Source organism: Beta vulgaris, chromosome 6, assembly GCF_026745355.1.
Source record: "Beta vulgaris subsp. vulgaris cultivar EL10 chromosome 6, EL10.2, whole genome shotgun sequence".
Classification (NCBI taxonomy): Eukaryota; Viridiplantae; Streptophyta; class Magnoliopsida; order Caryophyllales; family Amaranthaceae; genus Beta; species Beta vulgaris.
The window spans coordinates 12,841,151-12,861,639 of NC_079207.1; the positions used below are offsets into that span (position 1 = coordinate 12,841,151).

Below are 20,489 nucleotides of genomic sequence, written 5' to 3' on the forward strand. Positions count from 1 at the left end.
GGGAAAGAGAACGCGGCGGAGGAGACAAAGCTTACACTCCGACAGTGGGGGTCGTCACCCAACCATCCGCTTTACTTTTGGCCAATAACCGCGACTAGTCCGGAGTACCTTTTTCCGCTGATTTCATCAACCATCCACAGGTTTCACATTACCTGATATAACACCCGATTATCGCCCCACAGAGCAATGGGCAGGTTTCCCTGTGGGGCCCCCAAGGTTCACAATCCATGGGGCACTGTTCATGTCACCTCGTCCGTCGACTCAGACGAGGCTACTTTCCCCTTTCAAATTTCTTTCGATTATCGTTCATTCAATCAGTTCATTCATATAACTCATCCAATAATTTAGTAATCCTTAATAATGATCTTTGAATAACGAACCAAACCAAGTGATTTCCCTAGATAACCATAATCATTTAACATATAACTCTTATAAATACGTATTTCAAATTGATACATCTATGCTTTTCAATTCCAATTACCATCATAATGCTTGTGAGCCTCAACTGGTAGTAATTAATCATGTCGATAAAATATCCACAACAATATCACTAGGTCTCTCAGTTAGAATTAACTAACGAGAGTTACTAAGTCAATTCTACACATTACCTGCTTTTGCATATACATAGTTCATACTAGTTTTCCTTTTTATATTCACCAATTTATATTCATCTTGTCGACAAAATTAGTTATCAAGTCCCAACAATACTTACAATATACAGGTCTCTCTCTTAGAATTAACTAAGGAGAGTTAACTCAAACTCCACAACTCGAGATTCACCAATCAAAGGTTGATTGAAGTGACTAAATAGGGTTCTAGTTATACCATTAGCTGAATTCTAATTAGCGTGATCAACAATGAACCCATCTAGGAACCATACTCACACCTGCATTGATGAATCCGTTCCTTTCGTAGTTACAGAACAATTGAATCAAATAACTAAAACTTCTTTAAAATAATCATTACCCTTATAATCACTTATCTACAAAGAGTCATGCACCGATCCATTTATAGTATTCTACTTATAGTTACTAAACCAAATCCCGATCTAGAAACACCATCTTGGTAGTCTAGTCCACAATTAGTTAAACTTACTCCAATATCCTCCTTATTAAGGATTATTAGTTAATTCCTTTTATAACTTTTTATGAGAAAACTATCTAAGTTATTCACTTAATACTTTCTATAATAAATACCTTGACAAACCAACAATTCACTGTTATACTTCTCTTCACATACTAGGTAGTATATTTCCCTAAAGTAATATGAACCAAAACTAACAATACATAAGATGGGTTCAAGGATTCAAGGAAAAGAACCACTAGGTTGGATTAACCCGTATTTTAGTTCATTCGATATTTATGTCAACTTTATACATTAACTATGGTCACTTAAACTAGAAACATCATATCAACTTATAATTCCAACCGGTAATCGATACACTTCTAAGCAGAAACTCAATTCAAAAGTTGATAACTAATTCCTGGATTAGCACTAATCCAAATCCGCAATCCATATAAGGGTGGTAGTATGTAACCGTCTTGAAAATTAAAAGAGTTTACTTAACGATAATTGTAATTATTTATTATATATTTTTATTTTATTTGAATTGGAAAATTAATATTATATTTATTATGATATATTAAAGTTATTTACGAAATTAAATTTCGTAAGTTAATGTGTGATTTTATTTCATCTCTATTATATAAGGGAAGGGGGGAGCAATGGTGTCCTCTTTTGAAATGCCTATTTTGCCCCCCTTCCCTTGCTAAATTACAAAAGAAATGTCAAAATCGACACTCAAAGAAAACTACCGAAAATTAATTTACAACACTCACTTACAAATCACTTAAAAAAGAAACTTTACAAATCACTCATACAATAGAGAAAATCACATTATAAAAATCACGCAAATCACTCAAATAATCAGGAAACTTTATTAAAACTTAAAATTAACATACAAACTAAAACTAATAACCTAGAACGTTAATACATACAAAAACATCTACAAAAATTTACTTACAAATTAATATTCTCAAGAACCATTCACAATTAATGGTGGGTCATAATTATGCAAATAACTAAAATGAGGAAACTTTACAAAAACATAAAAATTTACTTACAAACTACAACCTATGAAAAAATTGACTTGAAATCAAAGTATCCACTTTCTTTACAATTTATGAAGTACTGTACTTAATTCAAAAATCAACTAAAAAATATAATATTAGAAATCATAAATAAATTCAATAAATTTTTTATTTTGTTCATAGAATTTAACTTTGAAAAGTAAAAAAAAAACAAAAAGAATGGTGAGAGACTTAAGTGACAGAAACTAAACCAATCAAATTTTGCAACTAAAAACAATTATGCTTCATATGTCTAATGTTCAAATTTTGATTTTTATGTCGAAGAAAATCGAGTTTCTGTTTCGAAAAAAATTCAAGCACGCATCGCGTGCAAAAAATTCTAGTATTTTCATAAAATAGGTATGATTGGGTTAAGTATTGTAGTTAAAAAAAAAAAAAGAAATCCAACCCCATTTACAATTTTCTTCCTCCTCAATCCTCATTTCGTGTCTCATTGAGAGACAACCAGAGGACTTCTTCCTCTTGCTTGGTGTCTTCAGTTCAAGGTGCCACAGAGGTTTCTCACAAAATCATCACAAATCCACCAAAACTGACCTTCTAATTCTTCAATTAATCGAAGAAGCCAAAACCCCAAACCCCATATCTATCTCCTCCCTGTGAAAACCCGAAACCAGATCCCTCGAAAGCCTGCGCTCTCGCCTCGCTGGTGTTCTCCGAGGCTGCCGGAAATCCGCACCACTCTCTCCTCCTCTGTTTCGTCGCTGCTAGTGTTGTTCGTGGGGTGTCGCCCTGCGCTGCTGCTCCTCATCGGCTCGCGCTGCTGCTGTTGGTCGTTGTTGTCGCCGTTGCTCTAGTTTGGCCACCACGATTCAGTAGCTCGCCGGATCATCCTCTTCCGAAAAATGAGAGAGAGAAAAGTTTTGGTGGCAAATTAAAGTCTTTGGACGAGATTGAAATCTTACATCTTCCGAAAATCTCAAGGTTCGTTTAGGAATAATTTTAGTATAATTTTTAACCTTCTGTCCTTGGACTAATTTCTTCTCCAATTTCTGAATTCAATTCAGCTTTAATTTTAACCTAATTTTAACTGATTCTTGTTAAATAATTCAGTTGTTGAGTGCTTTTATTGCTTATATTCTTATTCAATTTATCAAGTTTAACTCTATGAATTGTGATTTGAATTTATCATTTCTTATATATACTATTTTTTATATTGTTGGTGTAATTTGTCAAGTTTAACTTTTCTTTAGCAATGATGTTATGGATGAAGTAATGTTGTAATGCCTTTGGTTATTGCTTTGAATTGTGTATTAACAAATTGCAGAATTGCCTTCTAATTACAAATAAAATTGTAAAAAGTGGAGATGGAACTTGATATTTTATGCTTTTACTTCTTCCGTCCCAATATATAGTACTTGTATCTCATTTTGGGTGTTCCAAAATTTTCTCTTGTTTCTATCTTTCTATTTTTGAAATTGTACCCTATCCTTGGTTTAGGCTCATCTCAAAAATAATACTAGGATTTGAACACATGATCTTTGATAATATTTCAAAGTAAAACATAATAAAGTTTTGTAATTATATGTAATTATAAAAACATGTAGACAATTTTTTTGATCTTTAACCTTTTTATTAAATAACATTCTCTAACCTAAATTTCATTGAAATTGTTATTTTTACCTCCAATTCTTTAGAAGTTTTTTTCTAACAACTTATTGTGTCATAATGTCCATTTTCTGGTCTCGCACTAGAATGAATATTATGAAAAGCTAATGGTATCAATTATGAAATTTACGAATAATAAGACATTTGACAATTATAACTGACGCGGAAAATGCTAGTTTTTACATGGAAAGTTGTAGCCACATGATCCACATTTAATATTTACCATCATTTTTCTATAGGAAGTTATAGCCATATGTAATATTTGTACTTTCCAAGTTTTTAATGCACGTACTTATCTATGCAAAGCAAGTACTATAAATATTTAAAGCAAATGATAAGTTCCATTATTCTCGTGTAAAATGAGAAACAAGCACTATAAATTGGGACGGAGGGAGTAAAGTTTTAAGGTTTAGGGTGCGTTCTCTTGGTGCGAATTTTGTAAAATCGAATTTATCTGAACTCATAGGAAGTTTCATCTTTATATCTAGTCTTGTTCTTAACCATGGGGTACGAACTAGAATAGAATGGGGTGAGTTCACGAATGCCGTTTCCGTTACATGAATTGGGCTTGAGGATTCTTTATTGCTTACCAGTCTCCATTGAAAAGCTTACTTTTTTTAGGCTAAGAAGTCGATAGCGAGATCTCAAATCAACTTATTGGTCTTATGGTATATCTCAGTATCGTGGACGATACCAATGATTTGCATTTGTTTATAAATTATCTTGGCGGATGGGTAATACCCGGGGTAGCTATTTATGATACCATGCAATTTGTGCGACCAAATGTACATACAATATGTATGGGGTTGGCTGCTTCAATGGGATATTTTATCTTGGTCGGAGGAGAAATTACCAAACGTTTAGCATTCCCTCACGCTTGGCGCCAATGAGTTTTTTATTTGAGAGAAAAAAGAAGACTATGCCTTCACCATGGGTTCTCTATTCAAGCATACTAATGATGTTTAGTCCAATTAAGAATCATGCTAAACGTAACAAAAAAACACATAGTTGAAGGTTTATCATGTAGGTAGGTTCTTGTCATCTCTTTTTGGGCTGGTTGAGATCCAATGTGTCTGGTCTGGGCTGACATGGAATTCATTGGGTTGTTGAGCTTTGGGAAATTTCCGTGCGCTGCTAGATATGTTTACTTAACTTCCCAATAGCGATACCATCTACTACATTAAGTAATATTTGCCATTTTTTAGCATATATACCTTGTAGGCATCTATCAAACTAGAACCGCATTATCTTAGTTTTTTATTGCATTAATTGAACTTCGTTTGATTAATTAAGTCGAAATTCTTTAAAAATCTGTGCCCTCTTTAAAATATCATAGACAGTTTCGGTAGGTTGAACACTTTTTTCAATAAAATTTTAAATGGCAGGAACAGTTAAATAAGTGTGATTTTTTATCGGATCATAAAAATCCACTTTCTGCAAATCTCTTCCCTCTCTTCGGGACCGAACATCAATTGCAAGTTAATATTACTTGTGTTTATTGTATTGCCTTTTAATCTGATAGAGTAGTTCATCATTCAGTCATTGACAAATTGACCTTGTTTCTGCGGAGGAGTGAATTAGTGATATATTGTGAATTTGCAGGATATTTGGCATAATGTATGTTGCACATATACTGTTGTGAGAATTCGAAGATTATTTCCTGGATGAAATTTATTAGCATATTGGAAGGTTAAGATGATTCAAGAAGGAAAAAGCCTAGTTGATATGTTTTAACGCAGACACTTTGTTGTGAGGTGCTGCTGTTCCTAACAAAGGGGAACTCAGTGAAAATTAATGGAGAAGCCAGAAAATTCTGATAAAGCTGAATCAACTGCTTTTAATAGTGGTGCAAGAACAGGTGCCTTTGGGAATTTATTTGGCTTTTCAGGTGTTAAGAAGAGAGGCCATGGAAGTCGTTCATGGATAAAGATTGATCAGAATGGGAACGCAAAAGTTTTGGAGCTTGATAAGTCCACAATTATGAGAAATTGTTCCTTGCCTTCTAGGGATCTTCGGCTTTTGGACCCATTGTTTATCTATCCTTCTGCGATATTGGGAAGAGAAAAGGCCATTGTAGTGAACTTAGAGCAGATCAGATGCGTAATCACTGCTGATGAAGCTTTTGTGATGAATTCTTTGGATGGCTCTGTCATGCAGTATAAGACAGAATTGTGCAACCGACTTCAGGCTACCAGAGATCAAGCTGGTAATAGTTTAATACTTTAGTAGGTTGATTATCCTTTTATCGTTTACTTAAAACATGTATGGCTGGACTTAGCTTGATCAGCATATGAACCTTACTCTTCTCTTTTATTCCTCTTGTTGCTGGAAATAAATCACAAGAAGTCAAAGCATGCTAGGTAGCTGAATGTAGGAGCTTTCATAGTCGATTAGCTTCTTTTTGGAGTAAGATAAGAACTTTTTTCTTACTGCAGTGCTCATCAGTGCATTCATTTTGTCGCAACTTTTTATTTTGAATCTTAGTAAAAGAATTTAAACAACTTTTAGAAAACATACCACAATAAGATGTACTCAAGAAAGAACTTGTCACGTCGAAGAATTGGTGGAATTTGAATAACTAATTAAGATGGTCTATGTACTTCAGTCATAAGCCGAGTCTAAGCAACTATAATAGTTATTTCACAGGGCTGGAAGAGACTTCTGTTCTTTTTCAATTTTATTCAACTATTAGTATTTTTGTTCAATGGATTTTTCCTTGCTTGGTATTACAGAACACAAACAAATTCTTGTGGTTAAATTTTCGTATATGGAATCAAACTCTTGATATTGTTGGTCGTATGAAGTGTAACACTTAATCTTAGTCCTTTAAGATGCTGCAGAGGACTGGACTCTTGAGGTCTTTTTGTGTACCTTATGTCATTTAAACTGCCTTTAATCTTCAGTTGTAAATAGTATTCTAACTCATGGCGTTTACTTGATGAAATTTAGTCCATTTTGTAGATGGTAATCTTTGAATATGTAATTGTTAGAGCATTTCACTCCCCTGTGCAAGCTTTGGTTCTCCATATCAGCATGTGTTTGTGACATACAAGACACATTTTCACTTTTGCGTCTGCCTCTTGCTAGCTTCTTACTTCGGTAAAGGATGATTGCTGCTGGTTGTAAAACTAGTATGAGAACCTTCAATAATAGAAGTAAATAAGCAAACAAAAAGCTACTGAAGTTTGTCTTGTCATGCTAGTTATGTCACATCCTGGTTTCTACTGAACTAGCTGTGGTATGAACTGCTTGCATTGTGTGTTCTTACAGATATATTGCCGTTTGAATTTAAAGCACTTGAATTGGCTTTGGAGTTAACATGCACGTCCCTTGATGCCCAGGTATGCAACATAGTTTTAGATTTCGTGAAAATTTCCATTAAAGGCACAGGTGATGAAACTTTCGCCATATAGTCCCTCTGGCGTGTTGAAAATTTAAATTATCCATTATGTTTTGCCTTTTTACCGTCCTTTTTCTCTGATGAATGAATGCATGCTTACTCAATCATCTTCCCGTATTATACCTATGCCAGTTCAATATCTTACACTTAATGTCTGTTAGAGAGACACTGTTGAGAGGGATTATGCTACTTGTTCATTATAAACTTCATGTCAACCATCTTTTTTTTTTTGGTTTAATTTTCTAATAATCCCAGAATATTGCTTTGGTTTGACATTGTTTCCCAATGTTATGAATCATATTGCCAAAATGTAATCTTTCTAAAAGGGGACACATTGCTCAAGATTTGCTTGTGCCTTCCATCAAAGATTGCATTAAAAGAAATTCTGAAAATGTTGTAGGCAAAAGAATTGGCTTCAGAGATACGCCCTGTGCTTGACGAATTGGCTTCATCTATTAGCACCCTGAACCTGGAACGGGTACGGAGATTCAAAGGCAACCTCCTTGGTTTGACTCAGCGAGTTCAGAAGGTAAAACAATTTAATGTGCATTGGCCTTGTCCTACTTTTTCACCGGAGTTATAAGTTTAACAGACTGAACATATAGCCAATTGATCAAGTGGTGACTGATTTGAAACAGGCTTTTGTTGCTTACAAAACTGTAGTATGATAAACTCTTGAATCAATTTCCCTGAGAATGTGCAAGTTTCCACACCCTCAAAATACACTAGTTAGTAATTTGAGCTTTCATATGATTGATATTCATTGAAATTTCAGGTGCGCGATGAAATTGAGCATCTCATGGATGATGATGGTGATATGGCAGAGATGTACTTGACGGAGAAGAAGGAGAAAATGGAGGGTCATACGTCAAATGATTCAGACATAGAAAACATTCCATTGATCGGTGTGAAATGGATATCAAAATCTGCACCGGTTTCACCTGTTGCACCTGTTTCTCCTGGGGCTGTTACAAATGGACCCCTAAAGTTGCAGAGGGCTTTGAGCAGTATTACCAGATCAAGCAGGCAAGAAAGCTTTACAACAAGTTCTTCCAGTCAGAAGGAAGACATTGTTCAGCTTGAGATGTTGCTTGAAGCATATTTCGTTTTCATTGACCACACTCTAAGCAAGTTATCATCAGTAAGACACATTCTCCCTTTATTTTCTAGTTGTTTCTTTTTTACTTCAAACTTAAAAGTACACTTTCGATGCAGCTCAAAGAGTACATTGATGATACGGAGGACTTGATCAATATCAAACTGGTGAGTTCCTGAACTCCGTAAACGTTCTCTTTTATCAACTGCATAAAGTCATATAAACTCTAAATATCTGAAAGATTCTGATCTATATCTTGTTTTCATCTTAACAGGGTAATGTTCAGAACCAGCTGATACAATTCGAATTGTTGCTGACAGCAGCAACATTTGTTGTTACGATTTTCGCTGTTGTCACCGGTGTTTTCGGGATGAATTTTGAGACTGCAGTCTTCAACAATCCAATTACATTCAATTGGGTTCTAATTATTAGCTCCATTGCATGTGGGACCATATACTTCTGTTTTCTAGTTTATTTTAAAGGGAAGAAATTATTTCCTGTGTAATTACTGAATGTCTTTGCATATATTGTAAGCTAGCAGTTTTTGGCTAATAATTAATCCAATATTTTATCAAGGGTTGTTCCACATTTTTCAGTACCAAAAAAACTTATTCTTATTCATTGGCTAGAAACTATTGGATAATACATGAAGATTATATATATACCCAAATGATTGATGAATTTGGGAGAATTATATTAGATAGATAAAAAGAAAGAGAAAAAAAAGAATATAATAACCTTTTCGGATTTCAAAGAGGCACAAAGACTAGATGCTGAAGAGTTTGTCACAATTCACAAGGTAATTTTTTTAGGTCAACCCGTAATGATTTCATCAGTTAATTCATTTATGAAAAACTTACGTGAGTGGGTTCAATTTAAACAATTTGAGTATCATATAATTTTATAAGCTTAAGTTACTTATATTATTACCAATTGGTTTTATTACTAAACAAATTCTTTTAATTTTATAAGTAGTTTAAAACTCTTCTAGATTGATGCACGATACGATATGCTCTGTCATTGTTGTAAATATGGTAGGAACTAGGAAGTGTGCTAATACAAAGAACATACGATATATATTAGCAATAATCTCTTAAAACCTGAAATAATTATTAGAACAGATTATTACCAGAAATGGTTATAAAATCCGTTGTCAGATCTTATAAATAGTATAATAAGGTAATTTTATTAAACATTGGCCTATTAGCTCAGCTGGTTAGAGCGTCGTGCTAATAACGCGAAGGTCGCAGGTTCGAGACCTGCATGGGCCACTAATTTCGCTTTGCATGCGAGAGGCACGGGGTTCGATCCCCCGCATCTCCAAATGATTTTTAAAACAAGTGCCAAGAATCATGCCGGATTTTTGTATCATTTTTTTATCCTATTTAGTAATTACACTCAAATTGAATAAAAATATGTAAAAAAATACTAATTTTAATTAAGTATTTTTTTGTATGATCAAAAAAAACTCTCCATTAGATAGAGACGGCAGTTTATTAGAAAGATAAATATAAAAAAATAATAACAAAAGGTGAAAAGGAGCTTACGAATTACAACTGTCCAAAAGGGTGACGGTAGCCTCTAGGTTGAAACTTAGGGTTTTGTGGGAGAGAAGAGAAAAAAAAAGGAATTATGTATGTTACTTTGTGGCTCCGCCATTAACTATTCCGCTTTGATATTTGTGAAATAATTTTAATATAAAAGTAGACCTAGTTACTAGATGGATTAAACTAGTCATCATTGACTAATTTTCTTTTTAATATTAAGCTTATCATTGCCTAATTTAAATTTAAAAGTAAACAGTCTCTTACAAGACAAACTCTATATCCTATTCTTTTTCTTTCCTTCTCTTTTCTTTTCTTATATGCCATAATGTTAGGATTGTTTCACCAACATAAACAACTTGAATAATTGCCTTTGGGATTAGGATTTTGGAAGACTGATCGTGAGTAAACTATATCCATTTCTAACTCCTTTCTTTACCAATTACGAAAAACTGTATCCTATGATATTTAGAACTAATTTGAATTAAGAATACTCCTATGAAACATCAGAACTAAAATCAACATTGACTGAATCGGTTCAAACAAACGCTCAAGCTTCTGTACATCAGAAAGAGTATTAATTGTGTGCATTTGAACTGATATATATCCCGCTTCAATAGAGATGTTCCCTTGTAAGGTTTTACTAAGATGCCAAGGTTGTTCCAGGGCAACTGTCCACGGTGCAGGCCAAGATGTCTCGGTAATCCCTTGTTATAGTGAACGAGTCGTGCACTCTCCCATCACTGCTCCTCTTATACTCGAACAACAAGCTCGAGTGGTTAAATGCTGTGAGTTTGACAAATCCATAATCTTCATCTCTAAAAATGCTCCAATTTGGTTGGAGGGTAGAAAATTTTGCAAGACTCGCTCCTCCACCACCTGCAACTACATGTATCGTTCCACTCAAGGTGCCCCTGTAATCTTTCTTCTCTTGGTTGGTACATATGTTCTGCAACATAAAAACACAGCAAATTCAGTATGGTGCAATAATGAGTATTGCTAGTTTGAGATGTCCAAACACAACAGTTACCCACTTGAGATAGTACAGCAGTATATTATGAATGGATTCTCTAAGATGACCCTCAAATCAGATTAAGGAAAGATAACAAGAATGGTTAAACTAATTATCGACGATAAATTGCCAAAAGATGTCAAATATAATTTGAGGTTATGAGAAAATGTGACTAGGGATTATGTAGTAAGTAGTAATCCTACAAGGAAAGATAAAGAACCTGGTAGATGGGGCATGTTCTCTCATAGTTATGTACATGACCATAAACAGCAATGTCAACCTTATATTTTTGCCACAACTTTTGAAGGCTCTCTCTGCCCATTGGCTCCTCAAATGAGCCTTGGACTGCGTAAAAATCGCCTGAAGAATAACCCAAAACACGATGTGCAAGGAAAATAAGCCATGGTTGTTTTTGTCGATCTACAGATGCAAGGCAGTGTTCAATGAACTTATATTGTTCTGTTCCCTCTCGCCAATCATGTTCTGTATCAGCTATGCAAAACCTAAACATGCCATAATCAGTGGAATACCTGCAGAAGAAGATTATAGATTCTGAAATTACTCTGATCACCAACAATAATTGATTTGAAGATCAATCAGTATTGACTTAGTGCATTCCGATTTATGTATATACCAGAATTTTTCCCTGTTTTCAGCAGGAACGTAGAACATATTCTGAGCTAATACACCACATTCTCCTCCTGAATCTGTATTTTGATAAAATGAACCTGTATCTGGCCAGTCTCTCTCATGATTTCCACTGCAAAGGAAAATGAAACTGTTTTAACCTAAAGACATACAGTGTCAAACGTGAGATTTCCAAGAGAGGTTAGATAGATAAGCAAACCTAGCAATCATATATGGAACAGCTGAGGCGATGGGCTCAACTTGAGCAGTGAATTGATCCCACTGAGAAAGATAACCATTAGCATAGCATATATCTCCTATGTGGAAGACTATATCAATGTTCTTCAAATCATTTGTAAGTTGTGCAGTAGTATTAAGAGAACCGTGCTGGAAGTTGTTGTATTCGTTGGAACCATCTATCTCATCCTAGGAAAAGAAGAATTAGTTAACATATCAGTAATATAGAAGGTTCCCGGCCAGCTGAAAACAAACAAATAAAGGCTCTCTAACGTCTTAGTTCTTGCAGCTTTTCACAGGGACATAAAGATCAGGATATGAAAAGAAATTTTTGTACAACTTTACATGGAATTTTCAGTATATACATCCCTAATAATACATCTCTACTAAGCTTACCATATTTTAGCACAAGCAGATAAGGGACCAAACTGAAATTAGCCTACTACCATGTCCGCACTTTGTTTTTTTCTTTTTCTTTCTGGTGAAGTAGCAAATGTATTTTTCATATGGTCAATTATAAGAGCTAATGGAAGATAATCAAACAAAGCGTAAAGAAGTAGCAAGTTTTCAGCAGATCAACATATATATATATATAAATATAACCAATGGGAGCTGAAGAACTATCAACCATCCTACCAGATTTCCCATACCTTTCCCATATCTCCAAAGATGATGACCTTTTGAACAGAATCTTGACCTGGATAGGGGGATGCTCTAAAGTGATAGCTGTCACTCCATATATATGTGCCATTGTGCATTCTGTGTCCAACCTTATACGTATACCTACATGGAACAAACAAGACATAGATGATATAAGGGGCGGAAAAGGCCTTATCTTAAGGTGACGATAAAAAGGGTTACATCTAAAGAAGTATCAAATTTCCATTCTCAAGGAAAGTGAATCATGTTGATATACATGCTGGATATGCGCCCTGCATCTATCATGAGAGGAAAGAGGGGAAGGGGGTGACCAAACTACTTTCACTAAAGCTTCTAGGTCCAGGAAAGAACAGAACATTCAAGATTAGTTACATGCGGATAGGTCAGAACTTTAATAGAAAGATCCCTGTAGACAAAATGTGCTGATACTATATTCTACCATGATGCCAATGAGTCTATCAAGGCTCTTGCATAGAGTTGGATGAAAAGATCAGATGCATGGGACCTTAGCCATAACATTGTGAAATGTGAAGATGTACATTTGCAGAGAGACTGTTCTGTTAGATCCTGTAACCAGAAGGAAACTGATTCCAAATAAGAATAGTTTGCTGAGAAATTTGATTCAATCCATCAGAAGAAGAAACAAACTGCCCTATCAGGGATTGAAATTAACTTGAAACATTCTGAAAACAATAGTTGAGAAAAATTTCACTTTTACGCTATACTTGATGTCCTTGACTCCCAACAGTCTTTGCATTCACTTCAAAGGGAATAAAAAGGTCACCATAATCTAAGATAGAAGAGAGATAGCAAGACAGAAGTAATAAAGATGATAAATGACATACACTAAGTTGGGCCACAGCTCCTTCATGAAACCAGTGTGTATAAAACCAGGATCGCGCCAGCCCACAGTACTTGCTGGTGCACCTGCACAAGTTTAAATGAACTTAAGATATTAGGAGTCCCCAAGCAATATGACATCAGATGTGTAACAACTAAGATAACCAGGACAAAAGCAAATCGGAGAAGCATCCTTACAGGCTGTTAAAAATTTAGTTTAGACAGAAAATGATTGATCAAACTTCCAGTTTAAAAAGAAATATAATGTAAAGAAGAATGCAGGACGAAATAAGATTGAGACAGTTAAAGGTCAACCAAGTGCCCACGCAAGCATATGCATACATAAGAACCCTACTTCATCAGACATGCCTCACCAAGTTGAGAAGCAACAAAGCAAGCCAACCAACCTCAGATTATGTTTTGAAGTTCTCAAAATTATGAAATGGTCTGATCCCTTTTGTTTTCCATTTGACAGGAAAATCACAAAACTCATTATAACTAAATGACAACCAAAATCATTAATCTGATCGGATAATGTATGTCATTTTCTTGAAAATAAAGAAATAACTCTAGGTTTTGTGGTTTTGTGATGGACATGCATGAGTACTTCAGGTAGACTAGATAACCCCATTGAGCAACAGGTGATAGCCTATTGGTGTAGGCATCACCTCCAATCCCAAAGATCCAGGGATCGAGACTCACCCCGTGTAAGAGGAATCACCAATTCCCCCTACTAGCAAAGGACTTTGTCTTACCTTTTTGTTTTGAAGGTAGGGACTTTATCTTACCTACCTTAAATATGTTGTTGATGCATTGAAAAAACAAGATTTATTTTGTCAAATAGCATCTTATGTGTTACAATTTTTTTTTTTTTTGTAAAATAGCACTGTTTATGCTAAATTTTTTGAAATAGCACCTTTTAAGATTATTTTGTTTTTAAAAAACACCTTTTGGCAGGAATCTAGTTTAGCTGCCCCGCACCTAAATGACTGTAGAAAACAAGATTGGCAGATAGGTGTGCCCATACAGGCGAGTGGTGTGGGCACACCTATGTCAAACGACACGAATTTTCACGTTTTTCTGCAGTTTCTTGGTGCAAACCAAAGTGTTGTTTCAGGCATTTTTCCTCTGTAGTTTCCCACACTATTAAGAGAGGCATATAACATGTAGAGAAGATATCTCAAACTTTTCTCATACTAGCTTAGAGAAGTTTCTCAAAAATTCCTCTTGTGTTCTTAAGATAATTTCAATGTACAAATTCTTTGTAGGGAATAGTACTTAACAACAACCAAGTTCTATTTTTTCTTCTTCATGTCTCATAAGTAGTACTATGTAACTCGGTGTTCGATATGTGTGACTAGATTACAGAGATAAAGTAAACTAATAAAAACCAAAGGGAGTATGAGTCAGCACTTCTATCACATCAGAGTAAGATACTATAGGTCCATATACTGATACTACAAAGCTTTTTTGGTTCGGCTCCTTGCATCATATCTTGTACTAAACGAAACTACTTTCACTTCCAGCTCGTGACAAGACCATGGTCATATAGACGGGAGGATAGCCCTTTTAGGAGAGTGGTTGTCTATCCAACTTATCGTGGTTAAGCTGCTTCCTTTCTTGCCTGCCCTCTTTGGAAACCAATAAGTGAAAACTAGTGTGTGGATGGGGTAATAAAATCCAATCCCCCTCTCTTAACTCTATTCTCTCTTTCTCTGCCTCCTACTCCACCACGTTCATCCTCTTCCTCCTCCCTAGCCCTTCTCCACCATAGCCTACTTGAATTCAAATGCTTTCTGTCCCTTTATTATTTTCACACCTTCTTCAATCATAAGGAGGTTCAAAAGGGGTAAAAGAAAAGGTTACCAAAATAACATCTTCACATAATCATAAAGCTTTCTCCATCCCTCATCATTCTCACACGCTCCTTTTGGTTGTCCTAAACATTTTAAACACTTCAAGTTCAAGTAAACATTCCATCATTTCTCTTCATCACATCAACCCTTTTCTCTTTCTTTATCATACCAATTGCTCCTACTTTTTCTTCTCTCCACTACTAAATCTATATTCAATTAAAGCCTATCCTTCATTTGGAACCCAAATGTCAAAATATTGAGCACAGAGGGAGAATCAATAGAATCACGATAAAATAATAAATTGAGCTATCCAGACAAAAGGAATAGCTATCCAGCTTTACCTTAGACCCCATCGTTAAATCAGTAGCAACAATTGCATTTGGGAGGAACTGGTATTGTGACTATATTTTATGAAGTAAATGGTATTGAAGCGAACAAGGTTGCATGTACCTCAACTCTTTGAAATTAGAATGTGTTCCAACTTCCAAGCAATATGAATGTGGATGCTTTGCCATGCAAAGAGCTTTCAGCCAGGAACAAGCATGAATAAGTCTGTGCATATGCACAGGAGAAGGAAAGAATTCACACTCACCGCACATGGTTCCACGATCAAAGGTCAGTGTCGCAGCAGGGGAAGTAGTCCTTTTCGCTCCTTGCAAACCCCATTCAACAATAGAAACCGCTTCTTCGATTCCGTACCCACTTGTCCAAGTAACTGTCATCTGAATATGATGTAAAACATAGATTTCAGAGATATGGACTAAACTACTGTATTATTTCATGTGCTAGGAACTATGAATAATTTAAGGATATTGATGGAAGAAATATTTTATTATAGAAAACAAGTGTACAATTTTTCTTAACTGATTTAGATGCATGCGCAGGAAGAAGTTATTTTTTCTTTATAGAAAAGAGGCAATCAGAAAACTAATATAATCATAATTACAGGCTTACAGCATAAATTTTGCCTGAACTTAATATGCACCATACTGTCCATGTAGATCAATAAGACAGTACAGAAAAATAAAACTCACCTCATCCCATGAATTTCCTTGAGCCAGGCGTGGGTATACAGGTGCTTTAGGGTTTGCAAAAGCAACTATATTTGAGATGGCAACCAACTTTGGCTGTTGTCAAAGAGAAAAGTCAACTCTTCAGAGGATAACCAAAAATTTACACGACACACCATTACACTTTTTGAAGAGTTGGAAATAGAAAATGAGAATATAAATTGGAAATACAATATCCCACAGACTAATTGGCACAAAATGAACCGAAGTATTTCAAGATTTGATCATTCTTTTTCCCATAGCACATAGATAAAGGAGCAACATGCATTGAGAAAACAATCAGAACACATAAAGAAAACAAGGGAGAGATAATATGAACTTATAAAGTACTAGAAGCATACATTGAGCAGTCCACCAGTAAACAGTGCAAACGAAAAATCAGCTCTCTGGTTGATCAATTGAAGCTTCAGAGATCCACTCCCTCTGTCTACATACTTAGGATTCGAGAAATTTGCATATTGATACTGCAAGAGAAGCAAGTTGGCCGTTAGAAGTATATCTACAAAAAAAGAAAGGATGATAAAAGTCCTGAAAACTTCAACTAATCATCCACAGAGAAGGGCAGTTGCATCACAAACTTCCAGTACGAACCTTTATGGGAGCAGTGCACAGAAAAGGAGGGGCAACTTTTGAGTTCTCTGCCAAGCATGTAGATGAGCTGATGATAAGGAGACAAAAGATTTTGGTCATTAGGATGCTGATTTCTCACTTTTTTTTTCATGAAAAAAGAATATTGATAAAGTAATCTCGAATTGGCTGTCTTGAAAAAGACATACCTGAAATTGGCTGGAGAAAATACTCCTATCCAATCATCTACTGTAGGCTTGGGGTAGTTGAACTCAACACTAACCCATTCTTTATTCCTTCCCTAAATAGAAATTAAGAGTTAACAAGTACTGTCTGCAACTTTATCTGGGTCGATGTAAAATCTGATACTTCGGTAAAATAATTTGGACTATGGTTCTAAATTCCCAATATCAGATGTGCAAGTTGAATAAAACTTACCCCTAAACCAAGCAGCGAAGGAGAAACTTTAACGAAAGCTTCATCATGGAGAGCAAATTCTGCTCTTTGAATAGCAATTCTTGACAGGGGTTGAACCCCATGGGACAAAACACATTGAAGGTATGTAGCAGCCAAAAGGACTACAAAGATTGTAAGCAACAAGTCTCTCATCCCCTTCAAAGTCTGATATAAGTCAAACATTTAAGGGGCTCTTAGGATTTGAGTAACAAGACTAAATTGCAAATCTCGACATCAAAATACAGTATATAGAGCAAAACATGAGCAAATCATGAGTATATAGAGCAAAACATGTGAATTCCAAACAGTCAAAATCTTCACAATTAGTCCCGTCATTTGTCGACCCCAAGTTAAACAAGACCATCAATCCCTCTGTATAAGAACAAGTTTTTTCCTCGTGTATAAACATGATTTTCCCTCGAAAAATAAATAAATACCATATCCATTCTCATGAAGTCTACTTCTTCAGCAGTACCATAGTGCATTTCACCAAGTAGCAGCTACCTCCTAGAGACAAATCCCAAGTTGATTCCTACCTCCTATAAATTTTAATCGTATGAACTTAAGACACGGTTACATCTTACATGTAAGCAAACAACAAAGAACTAAACAAGCAGCCAAAACATTCTTATTTTTTAATATCCCTTTCAGTTGGAGAGCCATCCGATTCATCTCCGAGATGTACCCAACAAAAATCTCGAATATTCAATTGCATTTATGTATTCAACAACTACGAATGTATATAATTATGAATATTACACGAAAGTGATGTTTTTTTAAGAAAAAACTCAAGACTGTATATTGGGTATCACAAAATTGCCACTTCATTTATAAATATGGTACATCTCCGAGATGAACAACAAAACTCTCTTCAGGGGTCCTCAGATGTTACTTGGACTCGATAATTCAACAGAAAATAGGTACTTTATACTCTTGAAATGTGTATATGCACAGACCCATAACCAAATTTAGCTATCATTCCAACAACCACAGACCCAAGGGTTTATTTTCTACCAGAACCAAATAGCATTTGCTGTTTATAAGAACCCAGAAATATGTAAACATAAGATGCAAGAATCATTTGTTCAAGTGCAGAAAAATATACTAAGAAAAGGGTACTTAATAACAAGATTAACAACCATATACAATCAAAGAAATAAGTTGAATTGCACATTTTCCACATGTAAAGTACAAATCTTTACTATTGAAAAGAGCACAAGTAAAACAGATAATGAAGAAAAGTGATCATGTAAAATAGTAAGTGCAAAATTACAGTTTAAGTAAGTACACTGACCTATGAAACAGCAAAGAGGAGAGAGTATCTGTTTGATTGAGGAAAGAGAGAGAGGAGTGTAAAATCCCCAGAAAGAATTGGTATAGTTTAGAGATGGAAAAAGTGCATTAATATATTAGGAGTTTTAGTTGACTTTAATTGATTAGTTTTTAATTGTTGATTGGATACTCCGGCTCCTACGCCGGCGAGTTTAGGCTTATCTAAGCATATTCCTTTTGAGGTACTGCATACTAATAATGCGAGATTTTTAACTTCTATCAATTCGAAGGTGCGCACGGGATCTTTTTATTTGTGCGCAAGGTATAAAATTAAAACTTTCGGTTTTTTCATCAAATACCCTTGAAAAATAAATTTATTCACCAAATACCTCACCTTTTTTCAAAATTCATCAAATACCCCTAACTTTTAAAAAAATTCACCAGATACCCTTACTATTAACGGACATTAGTGCTCCGTTAGCCTGTATTTACAAGTGTGCCATAAGTCAACTTAATTAACCCTAAGTCAACCTAATTATCCCTAATTAACCTAATTAACCTAATTAACTCTCCCTAACCCAACCCCAACCCCCACACCCTATACCCACCATCCACCACCCAACCCAGCCCCACCCCCTCCCCCTTCCCCCCCTCGCCGGCAACCCCTCTCGCTCGCCGGCAACCCCCTCCCCCTCGCGCCGCCTTTCCGGCAGCCCCCTCCCCCTCCCTCACTCTCGTCGCGCCTCCCCTCCCCCTCCTTCCTTCGCACTCCTCTTTCCGGCAGCCCCCTCCCCCTCCCTCACTCTCGTCGCAGTAGAAACAACAGCAGCAGCAGCAGCAGCAGCGGGGCCAGCGAGAGTGAGGGAGGGGGAAGGGAGGCGCCGACGAGAGTGAGGGAGGGGGAGGGGAGGCGCGAAGAAGGGGGAGGGGAGGCGCGCGCGACGAGAATGAGGGAGGGGGAGGGGGCTGCCGGAAAGAGGAGCGCGAAGGAAGGAGGGGGTTGCCGAAAAGGCGGAGGGGAGGGGGCTGTCGGAAAGGCGGTGCGAGGGGGAGGGGGCTGCCGGCGAGGGAGAGGGGAGGGGGATGGGGGGCTGGGTGGTGGGGCTGGGGTTGTTGGAGGGGTGGTGGGTTAGGGGAGAGAGAGGGAGTTACGTTAGTTAGGTTTTTTAGGGTTTTTTAGAGTTTTTTGGGGTTTTTTAAGGTTAATTAACACTAATGACTAATGGAGTTAACCGCCGTTAGTCATTAAGGGCATTATTTGTCATTTTTTTTTTAAAATTTGGGGTATCTGGTGAATTTTTTTAAAAAGTTAGGGGTATTTGGTGAATTTTGAAAAAAGCTGGGGTATTTGGTGAATAAATTTATTTGTCAGGGGTATTTGGTGAAAAAACCGTAAAACTTTTATCACTTTTCAAGAGGTCATCCATCCTAAAACTACTCTCGTCCAAGCACGCTTAACTGCAGAGTTCTAATGGGATCCAGTATATTAATGCTGGTATGATCGCACCCTGAAATGAATTGTTGATTTAGTGTAACAAACCCATTTTTTCTGTTGCATGAACAATTGTAATTTTGGATTGAATATTTTCGATTTATTTCAAAATTCAGTATGTCTCGAATTTTAAAAATTCAAATTTCAAAATATTTTTCAAATTACTATTTTTCATTTCTCACCTCATTAACATACTGGTGATTCACATTGTTAGTTTGTTCATCCAAGTCTTCAAAATGTTCTTTCAAATTACTTATGTTCATTGTGATGAATATTTATGTTGTCATTATTATTCTTTGTAATGTACAAATATGATTTTTCAATTAGCAACATACTATCTATGATGAATAAACCAATTGAATAGTTAGACATTAATTATCAAAAAAAAATTACATAAGATGATTAGTTCAAAATGTAGTATGTACCCAAATATAGAAATAGAACAAAAGAATACAATATATCTCATATGAACACCAGGGTCTTACAAAAGAGCATGTATTGCTAATTAAATACTATTGAGTTCATTAAGAAGATATTCTTGCTCATGAGCTTCCCCTTCCATTTTCGATTGATTTGATTAGTGAGATCTCGATACTGTAACGTAT

General features: G+C 35.8%; 2 protein-coding genes and 1 non-coding gene across 3 annotated transcripts; 2 read left to right on the forward strand and 1 right to left on the reverse strand.

The window, feature by feature from the left end:
• The first annotated feature begins 2,534 nt into the window (after nucleotides 1–2,534).
• Nucleotides 2,535–8,826, forward strand: LOC104895785 (magnesium transporter MRS2-5). The gene is made up of 7 exons (XM_010682383.4): nucleotides 2,535–3,071; nucleotides 5,358–5,961; nucleotides 7,026–7,096; nucleotides 7,556–7,684; nucleotides 7,931–8,296; nucleotides 8,371–8,418; nucleotides 8,526–8,826. Exons 2-7 carry the CDS (start codon nucleotides 5,550–5,552, stop codon nucleotides 8,754–8,756), a joined length of 1,257 nt encoding a protein of 418 aa, XP_010680685.1. The 5' UTR covers nucleotides 2,535–3,071; nucleotides 5,358–5,549; the 3' UTR covers nucleotides 8,757–8,826.
• A 622-nt stretch (nucleotides 8,827–9,448) lies between these two features.
• Nucleotides 9,449–9,522, forward strand: TRNAI-AAU (transfer RNA isoleucine (anticodon AAU)). The gene has a single exon. It is a non-coding gene; the product is annotated as a tRNA-Ile (tRNA).
• A 715-nt stretch (nucleotides 9,523–10,237) lies between these two features.
• On the reverse strand, nucleotides 10,238–18,637 carry LOC104895786 (probable inactive purple acid phosphatase 1). The gene is made up of 13 exons (XM_010682384.4): nucleotides 18,415–18,637; nucleotides 17,103–17,285; nucleotides 16,874–16,965; nucleotides 16,689–16,755; nucleotides 16,439–16,561; nucleotides 16,062–16,154; nucleotides 15,620–15,749; nucleotides 13,177–13,258; nucleotides 12,322–12,454; nucleotides 11,655–11,860; nucleotides 11,442–11,567; nucleotides 11,028–11,337; nucleotides 10,238–10,744 (listed from the first exon to the last, which is right to left on the reverse strand). Exons 2-13 carry the CDS (start codon nucleotides 17,271–17,273, stop codon nucleotides 10,439–10,441), a joined length of 1,839 nt encoding a protein of 612 aa, XP_010680686.1. The 5' UTR covers nucleotides 17,274–17,285; nucleotides 18,415–18,637; the 3' UTR covers nucleotides 10,238–10,438.
• Nucleotides 18,638–20,489: the final 1,852 nt, after the last annotated feature.

Excerpts from the sequence above, each read along its gene's own strand:
- LOC104895785 (XM_010682383.4), top strand. The coding sequence starts at position 5,550 with ATGGAGAAGCCAGAAAATTCTGATAAAGCTGAATCAACTGCTTTTAAT. Across the intron at positions 7,685-7,930 it reads TGACTCAGCGAGTTCAGAAG|GTGCGCGATGAAATTGAGCA; the intron begins GTAAAACAATTT and ends TTGAAATTTCAG. Across the intron at positions 8,419-8,525 it reads ACTTGATCAATATCAAACTG|GGTAATGTTCAGAACCAGCT; the intron begins GTGAGTTCCTGA and ends TCATCTTAACAG.
- LOC104895786 (XM_010682384.4), bottom strand. The coding sequence starts at position 17,273 with ATGAGAGACTTGTTGCTTACAATCTTTGTAGTCCTTTTGGCTGCTACA. Across the intron at positions 16,756-16,873 it reads TTTTCTCCAGCCAATTTCAG|CTCATCTACATGCTTGGCAG; the intron begins GTATGTCTTTTT and ends CCTTATCATCAG. Across the intron at positions 16,562-16,688 it reads TGTGCACTGCTCCCATAAAG|TATCAATATGCAAATTTCTC; the intron begins GTTCGTACTGGA and ends CTTCTCTTGCAG.